Below are 15518 nucleotides of genomic sequence, written 5' to 3' on the forward strand. Positions count from 1 at the left end.
GCTTAGCAGGCTGTAACTGCCAAGGTGAGAACTTCCACAGGAATGGCTCCGCTTAAAACAGCAAGTCATCAAGAGCCACATGTATGTAGGGTTTTTCCTGTCACAAACGGCGTGATTCACAGAATCGGTCTGTTTGCAACGGAAAATTGTATCTTACTGGGTACCAAATCCATTTTGTGATTCGGTAACCTATTATAAATCGCAAAATGGGTTAGCGATTCAGTATTAGGAAGTGGCGTGTTAAGGGCATTCCTACCTAATAGCGACTCTCAGTGTTATGTACAAAGTTTTGCGACTGAAATGAGGTCGCAGAACATTAGCATTTTACTGCCTACTTTAAGTAGGTAGTGACCCATTCGCAAACGGGAAGAGATGCTCTTTCTGAATGCATGCAAAAACCTCTTTTCAGAGCAGGCAGAGGTCCCAAGGCCCACTGCCTACTCTTATAAAAAATGAAACTAAAATGCTTTATTTTTCTTTTTGAAATGCATCCCATTTTTCTTTAAGGAAAATGGGCTAAATTAAAAATAGAAAAGTGTTGCTTTAGTTAAAAGCAAACACAGACATGGTGGTCCGATCACTATCCTGTGTTTCTAGCGATGCCCAATGGATAGCAAATTTTGACCTACCTCATGAATATTAATGAGGTAGATCAATTGCGACCCCATTAGGAATCTCTAAATGTGTCAAAGACACATTAGTGCATAAGTGTTTGCAATTTCCTAATAGTGAATCACAAAAAATAACTATTAGGAAATCGCTAAGTGAAACCTCCATACATGTGGCCCATAGTTCTTAGCCAGGCTGTTGCAGTAACCCCGACAGCTCAAGAGCCTCTGCACACATCCATCCTACATTGCCCTGGACTGCAGCAACAGCACACAGGTAACTTTAGGGCTTAAAAACTGTAAGAGAACACGCGACTGAGCCACAGACAGATCTGCAGAACGAGCTTAAGATTTTGAGTGAATAACCACCACGAGGTGAACTTAAACTGAACTGTTGAATGCATCTACAACTTGGGGGTACTTTAAGAATGCACCACCTGTGCCTAATCAGTGACTTGTCTCACATTATGCAAGAGGGATAATAGAGGCTGGGTAACTCCATCAAGAGGGATGGTATCGAAGGGTATAGTGCCTCAAGGAAGATTGAAGCCCTGTGTCTGATTCCTCTAATGTTGCTGTGTAGTAGTATGCTATTCTGAGTGATTAAAATATTTTATTTTAAATCAAAGATGAGCACTAGGCTGCACAATGCATTTTGTCTCTTGGTTTACTGTTGAGGTCTGAGGTCATGTCCTCTACACTATCTCCCTGAGAATTCTTTGACTGCTCGCCCTCGCTATCCAGAGAGTCAAGGTCAGAAAGTTTGCAGGACTATAGCTCAACAAACCCCAGGACACCAGTGCAAAACAACCTTAGATCCACCATGTTTAGGACGCAGTAGCACCTGTCTATCTTGGACCCCCCAAATGGGATGTGATAGAGAGGCATTGATGAATTTATTTTCTCCAATTCTGCCATGGAAAAATGATTTTGGGCAATTGCAGCATTGAGTGGTGGGAATCTAGAGCAGGTCATGCCTGTTGAGAACCTATCTACTCACAAGGGAACCTAAATAGTTATTTGGTAGACCTTTTAGCTTGTTTGCCATCAGCCGGACCTCCTTTCATCCGTGAGCATGGATTCAGCGCTCTGTGGTGGTCAGTGGGGAATTGTCATTTCTTCCATTTTTGCTTGAATATTCTGCTAGGACTTCTGAACTAGTTGTTTGCATGGCTTGTGGGGGAGAGTGGGGCATTATTTCTTTTCTTTTTAAGAACCCTCTGTTTTGCCTAGGGTCTAAACCCTTAGGCTGCACCGGTGCCAGGGGCGAGTCCTCCCTCCCCCTGCACCCCCTCCCAGAGTTCCGCACCCTCCCAACAGGAGTAGCACCCCTGGAAGACAATTCTGGGGGGGCACTGCTAACAGATGCCCCACCCGCCAGGTCAGGCAGTACCTGTCCCCGGCCTCCCAACCCAGGATCTAAGCCCTGTGGCTGAGCCGGTGCCAGAGGCGAGACCTTCCTCCCTCGGCACCCCCTTCCAGAGTTCCGCACCCTCCCACCTGGAAAAGTACCCCTGGAAGTCAATTCTGGGAGGACACTGCTAACAGATGTTCCACCCGCCAGGTCAGGCAGCCCCTGAACCTGGCATCCCAGCCCAGGATCTAAACCCTGCAACTGGGCGAACCCCAGAACCTCAGGAGCTCTGATTACAGATGCCCCGGGTCCTCCTGACATTAGGGGCTCCCCCTCACCGGGCGGCACATCAGGACAGCCTAGGCTCCCAACCTGGGGCTCCCTTATGGAACTCTCCAGGCCCTGAGACTGCGGTTGGGGCACCTCGGGACACCTCCCCGTATCACTCCTTCCTATGGATAGGTCGTGAGGCCCTACAACCCTCTCTCTTCCCGGGGACCTAGCTGGGCTATTCGCCACCTCTCCCACCTCGCTGGGTTGGAAGATCCCTGCACCACCCCCTTCAGGGTTACTCCCCAATGCCTCCTCAGACACCCTGGCCCTCACCCAGAGGTCTGCCTCCTGTGCAAGCTCCCTGGGGTCGGAGAACCCACACTGTACTAGGTGGTGACGCAACCTGGGGGAACAATTTCTGAGCATGTGCTCCCGGATGAGTACCTGGCACAGCCCTTCCCACTCATTCACTGCACTCCTCACCACCCAATCCTCCAATGCTGTCCCACACACCTCCGCAAACTCCCCCCAGGACTGGTGGGACAGTTTTCCCCTGCCCCTGAACTCTAACCTGTCCCCCTCTTCCTGGGAATCAGGCACCGTCTCCTGGGCTCTGGGAGTGGGACACCCTACATTGGATCCACTCTCACTGCCACCACTGGATCCCACCCTTACTGGTGAATCCAGACCACAAAAACCACTCTCAGGGGACAACCTACCCTCCCGAGCTGGTCTCTCCCTGGCAAAGGCCCTCTCTGCCTCCGCCATCCTCTCCTGCGCTAGGACCTTCTCCGTCTCTAGCCTCTTCTCCTCCACCCTGAGCCGCGCTAGCTCCACCTTGAGCCTTTCCAGCGCCAGCTGATGCTCCCTTCCTTCCCTCCTATCTACCCACTCTTCTGGGGACAGGGGAAGGGACGGGGCAGTGCCCTCGGGACTGGACCCAGCGCAGGACTCCCTAACTCTGGTGTCCTCCCTCGCTACTGGCGTCTCCCCCCGATCATCTTCCTCCTCCTCAGTGTCACCACCCTCCTGGGTTATGGACGGGGCCCCCTCACTGTCGGAGTCCTCCCCTCTCTGGAGGTCCTCCCCCAGGTCTCCACTAAATCCACCCTTTAAATATGCGGAGGGGTAATCTGACAAGTCCCCACCAATCTCTAAGGGTTCCCCCCTCTTGAGGGCCTCATAGAGAAAGAGCTTCCTGCGTGTGTTGCCTACTGGGGGTATCCCTCTCTCCCTGCAGAAATACATCACTTCCTGCTCCGTGTACTCCATAAGATCATCCTCATTGTAGATTAACCCCATCCTGGCACGGTACACCCGGGACACACCACCCACAGTGCAACAAGGGGACACAATTTAAAATATACTTCCAGGAGGAAATCACAATCAGGAAAAACAATAATTCCCCAAAACCTGAGATTACTTTAAACGCTCAATTTGCAGTGCAACCCGTGGTCGCTGCGGTACTGCGCAAACACAAGTCCTATCCCACCGCTGCCACCAATGTTAGAAACGGGTAGCGTGGTGCAGAGCGGGCGGGCCAAAATTCCGGAGGAAATGTGCAAAGCATCCACGCAGTACACACAGACGACACACAAGGCACACTACAAAAAGAGACACCACACCAGTTTAGGTAAAAAGAACTTTTGTATTGTCCAAAACCACAAGGTGTCAATAGGCAATCTCTGTACTGCGCCAACTGGCGCTCGGTTAACATTTACAGGGGGGGAATTATATACAGGGCAGGGCCAATCGGGCCCCTGCCGGAATCATGGCGACTTAGAAAACAATAACAAGAAGTCCATCAGCCTCAAACCTGCAAGGAAATCATCATGGCATAACATTAAGCAATAATCCGGAACACCTGTAATAAAAATAGCATGGCATCCCCTTATGCATCACCAATATGATTGACTCCTAAGCCTGAGGCAAAAATTAGGGTAGGCAGTGCATCAACACCTTAAAACCTGGCATCTAGATATAGCGCTGCACATAGCGACTCAATAGCGCGTCACATAGAGCCTGTTAACATAGCGCTGCACACAACAAATGACTAGCACTTTAAATCAGGCCTAGGAACATAGTGCTGCACAGGGCATTTGAATAGCACTTTAAATCATAGCCTTCAACATAGCGCTGCACGGGGCAATTGAATAGCACTTTAAATCAGGCATTTACCCTAGCGCTGCACATATCAATTCAATAGCGCCTTAAAACCAGGACATATGAACATAGCGCTGCTTATCGCCAATCAATAGTGCTTCAAACATGGCCTGTAAATCTGGCGCTGCACATAGCATAACATTAGGCCAGCAATCAAAGCTCTACCCCGGCACTTCAAATATGGCAAGGCATTAAGGTCTGAAACGTGGCATCACATAGGCACATTCCCCAGGGCTGGTCCTTGAAGCACTCTCTAGGGACTCCCTGGAGCCTTAACCTCGCACGTTCGGGGAGCATCAAACCTTGCAAGTTCTGGGCCCGACCTCGAAGCTCTTAGGCGGGGTCTTTACAGTCTACATGTCCCCCTCGGTGCAGTTGCAGCGACCCACTGTCAAGCGGGGCCGCTGGAGAGTCCCACTGGCGCCGGGGGAGCCTGCCCTCCAGGGGCTTTGAGCAATTCTGGGGGCCCGTTGCAGCTGCCCGCTGTCAAGTGGGGCAGCTGAGGAACACCCAAACTCGGGCGGTCCCGTTAGAGTCCCCCTCCAGGACTGGGGAACTCAGTGACTGCCCCCACGCGGCCCCGGGGGGAAGGCGAGCACGGAGATTATGCCCCGATGCCTCCCCCAGCAAACGCGGACCAAGGCCCCATTCACCGGCACTTCCCTGGCAGGCTTCAGGCGTCGCTGGTGGCAGGCAGCGCACACGGGGCTCTCCTCAGTGCGCGGAGAGACCCCGGGCGGCAGCACTTCCTTCGGCGTCTCCTTCCCGCCGATTCAGTAGGCGGGGTAGCTGTTCGAGGGGCTCCCACTGGCAGCGGAGCCCCTCCCGTAACGATCGGGACCAGCTCCGGGCCTCGCTCGGGAACCAATGAGGACGCAGCTTCCGGCGAGGTGCGGCCGATGACGCGGCCGGCACCCCGGTCGCCTGGCAACGCTCCGCCGACACTCCCAGGGCCTAGCACCGCCCTCGTGAAAGCCGCTGCGGCCCTCCCCGGACCTCGGAGCTGCGGCGACCTCCTTCGCCAGGGCGCTTCTCCTTCCCGTGGGCCCGGGTGGCGGTGGTGATCTTGGGACATGGCAATGCTCTCTCCGCCCGACCACGCTACCGGCGAGGTCCCGGCAGCGGCAGTGAGTTCTGGTCAGTTTCTTCTTGCTGGGGCAATACGGGGTAGGCTCCCGTTTCTTAATTCAGCGCCAATACGGGGTAGGCTCCCGTGGTCTAACTACACACGCCGCGTGGCGGCGCACACACGGGGTAGGCTCCCGATGTTGTGAATAAGCGCCGAGGCAGCTGGCACTCGTGCCGACGGCCGGTATCACGCGGGGTGGGCTCCCGCTGGCGTCTATTTACCATCCATATGGCGACAGCACAGGGGAGTGGACAGACAGCGGCCCCCAGCAGAATACAGTCACTTCAGATGTAGCGCTCACCAAATCTAGCGCTCTCCTTCCAGGGGCAGCTTGTAAATAGCGCTCTCCTTCCAGGGGCAGCTGGTGAATAGCGCTCTCCTTCCAGGGGGCTTGTAAATAGCGCTCTCTCTTTCCTGCCCCTTGGTTGAGGGTTTCTTGAGGGGGGGAAGTTGCGTTGGTGGCTGCAGGCGGACTAATTAGTCTCTGCCTGTTGTCCCTGGATTCTCCCCTCGCCGGGCCAGATCAGTGGGTAGTTTAGGATCCCTCACTCACTTGAAAGGCAGCACCTAAGCCCTGTCACTTTCAGAGGCATAGGTCCCCGACTAATCCTACCTCCTAAACTCCTGCGAAGGCTTTTCCAGGTCTGAATTGCCACCACTATATCTTTCCCTCGCCCTGTGGACAGTAGGGGGTGGGGGTAGGTAGGCTCAGGGCCCAGCACACAGGCCTATGTGGCGGTAACCCCTGGCAGCAGGTCCCCTCTCTCCCTGGTCCACCCTCTGACTGACTGAGCACATGGCAACCCAGCTCCGCCCTTTATACGCCCCTCACCCCACCTTCCAGACAGTGCCAGAAGCTTCTAGAAGCGTCTGGGGAGACTGGCTCTAACTGGCCTAGGGGGGAGGGGTAGAGCACCCTGGGTGCCAGGCTTCCCTCCAAAAGCTGGGGTTGCTGGGAAATAACGACTAGACTGTTAACCTAGCTCAGTCAAACGGCGCAACCACACAGCTCTGGCATCCATTTTAAGTTATATTTTTAAAATGGGGAAACTCAGTCTGCACACATTCAATCTTTGTATTTACACATGTGATTTCCCCAGAAAAGCGAAAAATTTAGGGAAAAAGGGCCAAGTCCAACACGCCACTATTCATTCGATATTCTTGAACATCTCTAAGGGACTTAGGGTGGTGGAATCTCGAGTCTGCAGTTCTTGCTTGAATCCGGTGGGCCGAATTTTGTTCAGATTTCTCCAAGAGGGGGCAGAATAGGATCTGTTTCTTCGATTTGGTGCAGGGCGCACCTTCACAGGTGACGCTGACGAAGGTATGATCTGTCCACGACAGCTTGATATATCCAGATACTGTGAGTGTAGAGACTGGTGAAGAACAAGTCTGGAGGGTGGTGCCCACATGACAGAGATCTGTACTTCCCTGGGCGAGTGAGGGCAGGATTGCCAGGATCATCAAGGCTTCCTTGGGTTTAGGTGACAGTGGAATCATTAATTCAAATGTTCATGTTCTCCATGAACACAGACGGCGTTCATAGGCTGAGAATATACTGTGCAAGGCCCAGAAAGGCTTCTAGTGGCAATGTAGGGCATTTTTTGTGACGGTAACGTTAATGCACAATTGTCGGACATTAATGAGCTTGTGCCTTTAATTAGAGGGTATTTTAACCAGAATTTTATGAGAATATGTCCTAACGTGATTTTGAGCATTACGAGTCATTCACCCATGCCTTGGTGAGTCTAATAGGGAGTTATATGTGATACAATTGTTTATCTTTGCTACAGTTTTGATGATGGGTGCAGGAATGGCAGAAGTGTTTCCTTCCTAAATCTTTTCCTGTTTCCATCTTCCATAAAGTAATTGACAACATGGCCCTTGTCTTAAGATCTGTCTGTAGCTCCTCCCATGCCTCTTCTTCAGTTCAATGCAAAAATAACAATTGATGGACAGAATGCAGAACAATGTCATACATTCAGCCCAGTACAAAGGTCTGGGCCAAAATCCATCATTTTTTTGCTCCCCCTGTCTTTCCAGTTTGAACCCAGCCATATGCAAATCAGTCTTGACCCTGCACCAAATGGGAACAGTCCAGCTCGAACTACCTGGCCAGGTCCTCCCTGGACTGCAAACAAGCATCCTAGGACCGGTTTCGGGGTTTCACCCCTCATCAGCCAGGTTAGCTCGACTCCAGTGGCATAGAGGGCACGTGACCCACATCTGGGCATACCGGCCGACTCGGGGTGATAAATGCAAAAAGAACAATTGATGGACAGAATGCAGAACAATGTCATACATTCACCCCAGTACAGAGATCTGGGCCTAATAATCCATCATTTGTTTGCTCCCCATGCCTTTCCAGTTTGAACCCAGTCATATGCAAATCTGTCTTGACCCTGCGCCCAATGGGAACAGTCCAGCCCAAACTGCCTGGCCAGGTCTTCCCTGGACTGGAAACAAGCATCCTAGGACCGGTTTCGGGGTTTCACCCCTCATCAGCCAGGACAGCTTGACTCCAGTGGCATGGATTTGTGGTGCTGCCCATCCATGGTTTTGTTAATTTTTATGGGACTGTCATTAAGCTGTTCCCGTGATCCTCTCTTTACCAAATCCTTATTTATGGAGGTCTGCTTGGCACAGCACTGAGCCCAGCTCTGTTTTTATATCTATTTGACCCCTCTGGAAGGTCTTGTTAAGTCCTTTGATCTTCCTTTCGCCTCCTACGCTGATAAAATCAAGATTATGTGGCTGCAGTCAAGGCCAGTCTCAGCAGCCCCCATCTGAACTTTAAAGCCTGCATGTTAGCAGTTGTGAAATGAATGCAGCACAACTCACTTATACTCAAAAGTGATAAAACAGAGGTACCTATTCTGGACACACCCCTAACTGTGTGGCCCTCATTTTGGTGTCCTGATGAACTAGGGCTCTCACCCTCACCTGTCTCAGAAGCATGTACTACAGGGATAATATTTGATGACTCCCGCCTCTTCTCTAAACAGGTAAACAAATAGGTTACCTTCTGCCATTTCTACCTGCCTATGCCAAGCAAGATCCTACGTCTCTTCCTGCTGATTGTTGCAAAACTGTTGTGCAATATTCATACTTTCACAGCTACATTATTCTCCTGCAAGACCTCCACATTCCACCTCCTCCAACATTTTTCAGAGACCCAGGGTCAGGAGAGCTCGTGTCGGTACTCGGTTCTTCTCCTTTCTAGGAGCGAAATACTAGAACTGTACCCCCTTTCCCCCCCAACCACAAACCACTTGCACCAGCTCCTAAAACCGGATTGTTTCCTATTTAGGTTCGTTGGGCAATTCTGCTGTGATTCTCATTTCTGCCTCAAGCTCCAGGACACGTATTCCTAGGGTAACAATTGCGTTATACAAATACATTCAAATATATATTCATTCCTTAAAGCTATTGTAATATCAGGTAGGCGATCAGGGGCGTAACACAGGGGGCCCCCTCAACACCGCACTTCGGCCGGAGAGCTCCAGTTTGAGTCAGGAGGGGGCCCCTCCACATACCCGGCAGGGGGGCCCCCTCAAGTTTCGTTACGCCACTGTAGGCGATGCAATGACAATGCAACTCCATGAACGTCGATTCAGCAAAAGACCAGGGGTAGCGGAAGTGACATCACACGAAATTTGACCTTTGCCTTCACTCACACACACATGCTTACACAATCACACATACACACTCTCTCTCACATAAACATACTCTCACCGGCACGCATGCACACAACATACATTTAAAAGCCTATTCCCCTTACCTCTGCTGTCAGGGCGGATCACGATACAGCTAATTGTACTCCATTTTTTATTATACTAATTGAATAATATTATTCACTATTAGTGTAATAAAAAAATGACAAAAAACAGGGAGATTGAAGCTCCAGCCGATATCCACAAGGCCGAGCTGTCCCAGTGTTCCTGGCACTGATTTTGCTACCTCTGAGGCCAAGGGTTGTAAATGCAGTTCCAGAGGTCGCACGGGGCATGCCAGGGGTCGCAAGTGTGACCCTTGGCAACCCCTAAATGACGTTCATGTGCTACTCACTGCCCACTAACCTCTTATACTCCAATTTCCCTAGCTCAAAACCAATGGCGGCTGGCAGGGAATGGGCGGGGCAGGGGGAGGCGGAGTGAAAAAAGCAAACAAAAAAAAAACACTTTCCTCTTCAGCCGTCCATGTCTCTCTTCCGCTTCCCTCCAGCTGAGTCCCCTAAGCCAATCACAATGCTGCAATACAGTGTTGTGATTGGTCTGAGCGCTGTGGTTCAACACTCAGACGGGGAATATGAGCCTGTGAATGTTCCTCACCAGGCAGTGCATTACACGCATGACTGTTTGGCCGGCTCAAGATGGCCAGCCAAACGGCAATGCGCACTTCGAGTGTACCCACCACTCCTCCCTCTGCGATCCTAGCCTGGCCCGCCCTAATCTAGCCCTTTATCTAATAAAATGATAATAACACCGTTATTATCATTTTATTTTTCCTTTTTTCACTGCTCTGAGAGCAGTGGGGTGACGCTCCCCCGCCTTAGCGGAGGAGCCCCCCCTGCTCAAAACTGATGTGCATTTTCGACCCATTGCAACATTTTGGGACTGGTCGTCTGCGTTCATCAGGCCCTGGGAAAAGTGTTTCAAAGTGGAAGATAATATTAGCCTTTAACAAAACACGATGACCACAAGCTGAAAAGCATGAACAACTAACTGCACAGTGACATAAAGCATGCATATACCATGGAGACACCTATATAACACACCTAAAGAAACACGTCTTCACTAAAGGAAGATTTACGCTTCTGGAGCCGCCAGAACTGATTTAAAGGTGTACGAGGACTCCATGTGCCCCGTAAAAACACGTAACACCACTACCATGCGTTGGTGACTACTGCCAGACCTCAGGAAGACCACAAATATTAAATGCCAGGTTGCTAGTGGGGTTACAATTTGAAGATGTAAACAAGGAAAACAACAGCTTTCTTAAGCAACAGACGGACAAATCAGTAAAGAAAAAATATAACTTCTCCTCAAGTCTAACTAATGCTACAGAATTGTTTGAACATTTTAATCCCTAGTATCATTCTGTCCTCTATCCTAAAACCTTTCTATTATCATTCCCAATTATTCTGTTACTATTTATTGTTTTCCTAATGATGAATCATTTGACATATAATTATTTATATGTATGTGTAAATATATATATATATATATATATATATATTATTATATATATAAATATATCTTTATTAGTTTCAAAATATATTGTATGCATACATTTGTCCCACAGATGTGTTCATAGGCACCACTGGCTGCCATATACTTGATGGCCGCAGTATACTTGGTCATACATACTGTGGTTACGTAAGACATCGGAGCCAGTATTTACTGGAAGAATATATGCATAGAAAAATGCGTTCAAGCTAACCCAGAAACACCCACCCTCAGATCCTCATTCCCCACGTGCTACGATCACCACTGGTCTCTCTCACGTTCGCGTGGCATCGCTGTGCACAATGTATACCACACATGCAGCATAGAACTGTCTCCACATCTCCGCTACATTCATTGTCTGTGAGTGGTTCTTTGCTGCCCATAATAGTTGGGGATCTGCATACACCCCCTCGGCTGGTGGGTCAATAATGATCCATGCCCATGTGTGTTTGTTGTGTCCAGTCTAATTCGAGTGGGGGCATATTGTCAGACTTGGCTTCGAGAGCCCAAAATAATGTGTCCTATTCAGCAGTGATGGAGCCTCTCCTGGCCTGCTGGTAAATAGGTGTCCTTAAACTTATCTCTGCCGCACTCCAGTTAAGTAGCCCTCACATACAACTGGGATGCATCTGACTGTACAGATGGCACAACACTTCTACAAAGACCCGACCTTCATCCGATCAACAAGTTTTCCAAAAATAGTTTTTTTGACTACTCTTGTCTGAACCACTAGATCAGGGTTCTCCAAAGTTGGTCATGGAGAGCCTGATCCATGCCAGATTTTGAGCATATCCCGGTTCAGATAAATCTAGTTATCATAAAAATCTGGCATGGATCTGGCCCTACAGGACCGACTTTGGAGAACCCTGCACTAGATCGCAGGAATGTGCAAAATATGTATGTGCGGTGTGTGTGTATTAGACACTAAGCTGCAGGACAGTGCGACACATAAGTACCCTCTTTCCTCCTCTCAGTACTGAATGCTGCGTGTTTGTGCTTATATAGATCGCCTGCTGCTCAACTTTGAACACTATGCCTGCTCTAGCACAGAGTGCTTTCTGTCCAGTATAGAATGCTGCCTTCCTAAACTACTTTCACTTTCTCTTCAGGGGAGGAGCTGACCAAGATTGAGGATGAGGATGAGCAAGGCTGGTGCAAGGGGATCACCACCCATGGCCAGGTGGGCCTCTACCCAGCCAACTATGTGGAGGTGGTGCTGAAGTAGAAGAAGCTAGACTACAAGGCGTGGATCTCAAATTCCCCAAATGAGGAAAAAAGACATGGATTTGTAGCTTGACTTGTGTGTGATACACAGACCTGTCAGAAATGAATATACAGTGATCCTGAAGCGACATGGGGTTGGGGAGATCTTGATGGTAAACCAGCTAAAGCCGGATTGAGGAATGGAAATTTCAAATCTTCACTCGGTCACATAGCATTGTGTGATCTGTAACAGATTACATTCCACTCTGGATCACTCACATCGGGAATGACTGGAATTCCTCATAATGTGGCAATAGGTGCTAGACAAATATATATTCTATGTGCATGCCCGTCTCACTGCTTCCCAGCCCACCTGAAGGGGCAAACCATTATTCAAAGAGCCATATTCCCCTTTCACAAATAGGATAGCTTTGCAGGATGATCACCTGATGCAGAGATCTGCGTGGAACCTGCAGGTCACAGGTTCCAGTGCTGACGGGGTCGCATACGCCTTTCCGCCTTCGGACACCGATACAATGAGGACCACTAAGTTGGGTAGTAATAACATCCATTGTTAAGTGCCAAGAGACAATTCAGTTTGTGGTGTTTGCTATATGAATGATCAATATTATTATTACTATGAAGCCAGTGCATTTGAAATAGGGGGCTACAATAATTTGGTGCTGCTAGGAGCTGCTAGTGCCCCTCTCAGCTGCCATCTTATTGTGCTTCTCTCGATTGTACCCACTTTCTCCTTACAAACCAAGGGTCACATTTACATAGAAATGGCGCGATGCAGCACAGCCACAAATGTGGCAGCTCTGTGTTGCATTAAAGGAAGACAGCAGAGCAGAGCCATATGTACTAAGATATATTGCTGCTTCTCTCTCCCCCTGCACTAGTGTGGCTGTCTTTTGCCACGCACACACCCTCGCAGCTAGGTGCAAAAGTGTATGTGTGATGTCTAGCACAGGTTTGTGTACAAAATACTATTCCTAGACATAGTTTAATACTTTTCCAAGTTGTTGCACGGTACAGTACAGCGCACTTCCAAATTAGGAAAAGTTTGGAGAAAAAACTTTTCTCCAACATTAGACCTATCTCGAGAAAGTGTAATTTATTTACGCAAATCCCTGTCCACCAAAGTTAGGAAATAGGGCTTTGCGTTAAACGGTGTGGCTGGTTGCATGGGAATGCCCATATGCCACCCTTGGTACGCCTATTGGAGCAAAGTAGCACTTGTTAATGTTTCTTTAGGGTACTTTCCAGTACAAACAAGTTTATGCTGGAAAGTAAATAACAATACAGCCCTTTGCTACAGTTTGCATCACTTTTGTGACACAAACTTTGCGCAAAGGGTCAGCAAATCTGCTTCCAAGCCTTTCTTCTCTCTCTCTGCAACCCAAGACATATGTACCACTGTGTGCCTTTTTTGCCGTGCTGGAAAATTCAGTAGCACTGACTTACTCTACGTCGGTCAGCCTGATGAGGGCGAATACATCTCTCCTGTCATGTCTATTTAACAACATGGGAGAACTTCTTGACCTGACTTGGAAACAGTTTTGATTATTAAAAAGCTTTTTGCCTAAAGAATAGTGCCTCTCATTCCTACTGTCCACCAATATAAAAGGACTGGGTGACAATAAGAAATGCATTCCTACTCATGCTTAAGAATAATTCGGGATTGAAATTTCCAGCTGCTCTGGGGTTGGCATTCAGAGCAGTGGCAAAGGCCATGTGGCTCTCCTGCAGATATCCTTCATCTAGTCATGCCATTGGAAAACCCAAGTGGAGTGAGTATGAACACCTCATGGGAAATGTACCCAGGGAGAGTGTTGAGTGTTATGTTACATGGTTTTCTACAGCATAATGTTCATTCATTCTTTTACATGTTGGGGATTTGGGAGTGAACAGTGCTGTCATCAGATGGAGGGTTTTCCCCAGTATGGTGGCTCAGTAGTGGTGGAGGGCTGCAGCTCTCCACCTTGCACATGCGGGAGTGGTCACTGCCATCAGCTGGGGTGGGCTTCAGCACAGATCTCCATGTGTTACAAGTCTAACAGCCTTCCCCCTGACCTGTATGAGGATGAGCCGGGTGGCCTGTCCCTGTGCTCCACGTCCATAGGGCCCGTCACCCTGTCCTTGTGATGTCATGTTCCTGCTTCTCCTGGTCTGCCTCACCGGTCTCTTTCTGGTCACTATCCCCTTGCCCACCACTCGGCACTGCATAGATAAGAATCTTGCTTTCTGTACCAAACTCGCCCTATCAGGTTAGGTCTCCAGGGCCCGTGCAACACAAGGACCTCTATTGCTCTTCTCCTTGGAACCACAGAAGCCAGACGCTGCTGAAAGCTCATTGAATGACTAGGTCCGTCCCTGGAGGCTTTGACTTTCAGTGGGTATGCAGGCTGGACCCTCGCCACTCACTCTCGGAGGAAGGTGTGGGGTAGAACGGTCAGATCAGCTGGGACACAGATCAGGCACAATCAGTTTTATCCAGGCAGTGTTATTTATTTATAAAAAGAAGCTAAGCCTACTTATGTTTATTATGCATAGTAACTCGTGTAAGTTAAAGGCATTACTCTCCGTTCAGATAAAGCCCAGCATCTAGTTTTCACATGTATGTATGTATGTATAGGTATTTATATAGCGCCGATCACCTCTACGGGTATCTCAGCGCTGTACTCATACCGCTGAAGGAACCCTTCCTGGCTTTCCGTGTAAAGTGTCCACTCCTGGGCACCCCCATGGTGAAGCTAGGCATCCCAGCGCTGTTGGGGCCGTTGTGGCATGAGGCTCACTATTGAGTCTTACCCAGACTTTGCAGCTCGAGGGGATTGTCTGATCGGAGACAGGCGAGGAGACTCTAGACATCCATGGTCTCCTTCGCATGGTGCCAGTAGTACATTGAGAACCACACAAACCCGTCCTTGAGTGGCAGGAGGTGGGCCAACGTGGCTGGGTATAGAGTGAAAGGGCACTGGCTCTTTGACAGAGGTAAATCCCGCACCCAGGTCTCAAGGGCACCTTGGAAGTACGGCTCAAAGGGCTGTCCATTAAATATACAAGGGGAGGGTGGCACAGCAGCAAAAGGCCATACAGAGAAGCTTTTGTCCAACAGGGACATAAAAGCAAGTATCCGGAAGACCAACAGAGCCAACGAAGATATATATCAGAGTGTCAGTTTCATTCAGTCACAGGTCTGTGGTTGGAGGGACAGGGCCAGAAAGGGTTTGTCACACACCAGGTGTACAACAAGGCTTTGGCTCGGAGTAGGCTGCCCCGATTGCTATTTCTCAATTGTGTTCAAACTGCAGCGCTTGATCGAGTGGAGACAGTGTTGTTGGCCTGGTCTCAGGCTGGGCAGTCAGAGCAGGTTCATGATTTGAAAAAGCCCTCCACAATTCTGGAACTGTCTACATCAACAACCACCTGACAGTCCACCAACCGACCAGAGAGCTCTGATCCTCCACCCTCACCTTGGCCCACATCTCCCGCTGTGGATGTCGTTCCATTTCCTACCTCGCCCCCAAGTCCTGGAACAACCTCCCCCTCCACCT

General features: G+C 49.5%; 1 protein-coding gene across 7 annotated transcripts in view; it reads left to right on the top strand.

Moving 5' to 3' along the window:
* The window catches only part of LOC146809397 (protein kinase C and casein kinase II substrate protein 3-like), a 241572-nt gene extending 228021 nt beyond the window's left edge, over positions 1 to 13551 (top strand). For all 7 annotated transcript variants that reach the window (XM_085616226.1, XM_085616230.1, XM_085616232.1 and 4 more), the window contains one exon: positions 11865 to 13551. In XM_085616226.1, the coding sequence (XP_085472352.1) occupies positions 11865 to 11980 (116 nt within the window). In that variant the 3' untranslated portion in view covers positions 11981 to 13551. The remainder of the gene's footprint in view (positions 1 to 11864) is intronic.
* Positions 13552 to 15518: the final 1967 nt, after the last annotated feature.

This window comes from Triturus cristatus, chromosome 7, assembly GCF_964204655.1.
Source record: "Triturus cristatus chromosome 7, aTriCri1.1, whole genome shotgun sequence".
In the NCBI taxonomy this organism is placed as follows: Eukaryota; Metazoa; Chordata; class Amphibia; order Caudata; family Salamandridae; genus Triturus; species Triturus cristatus.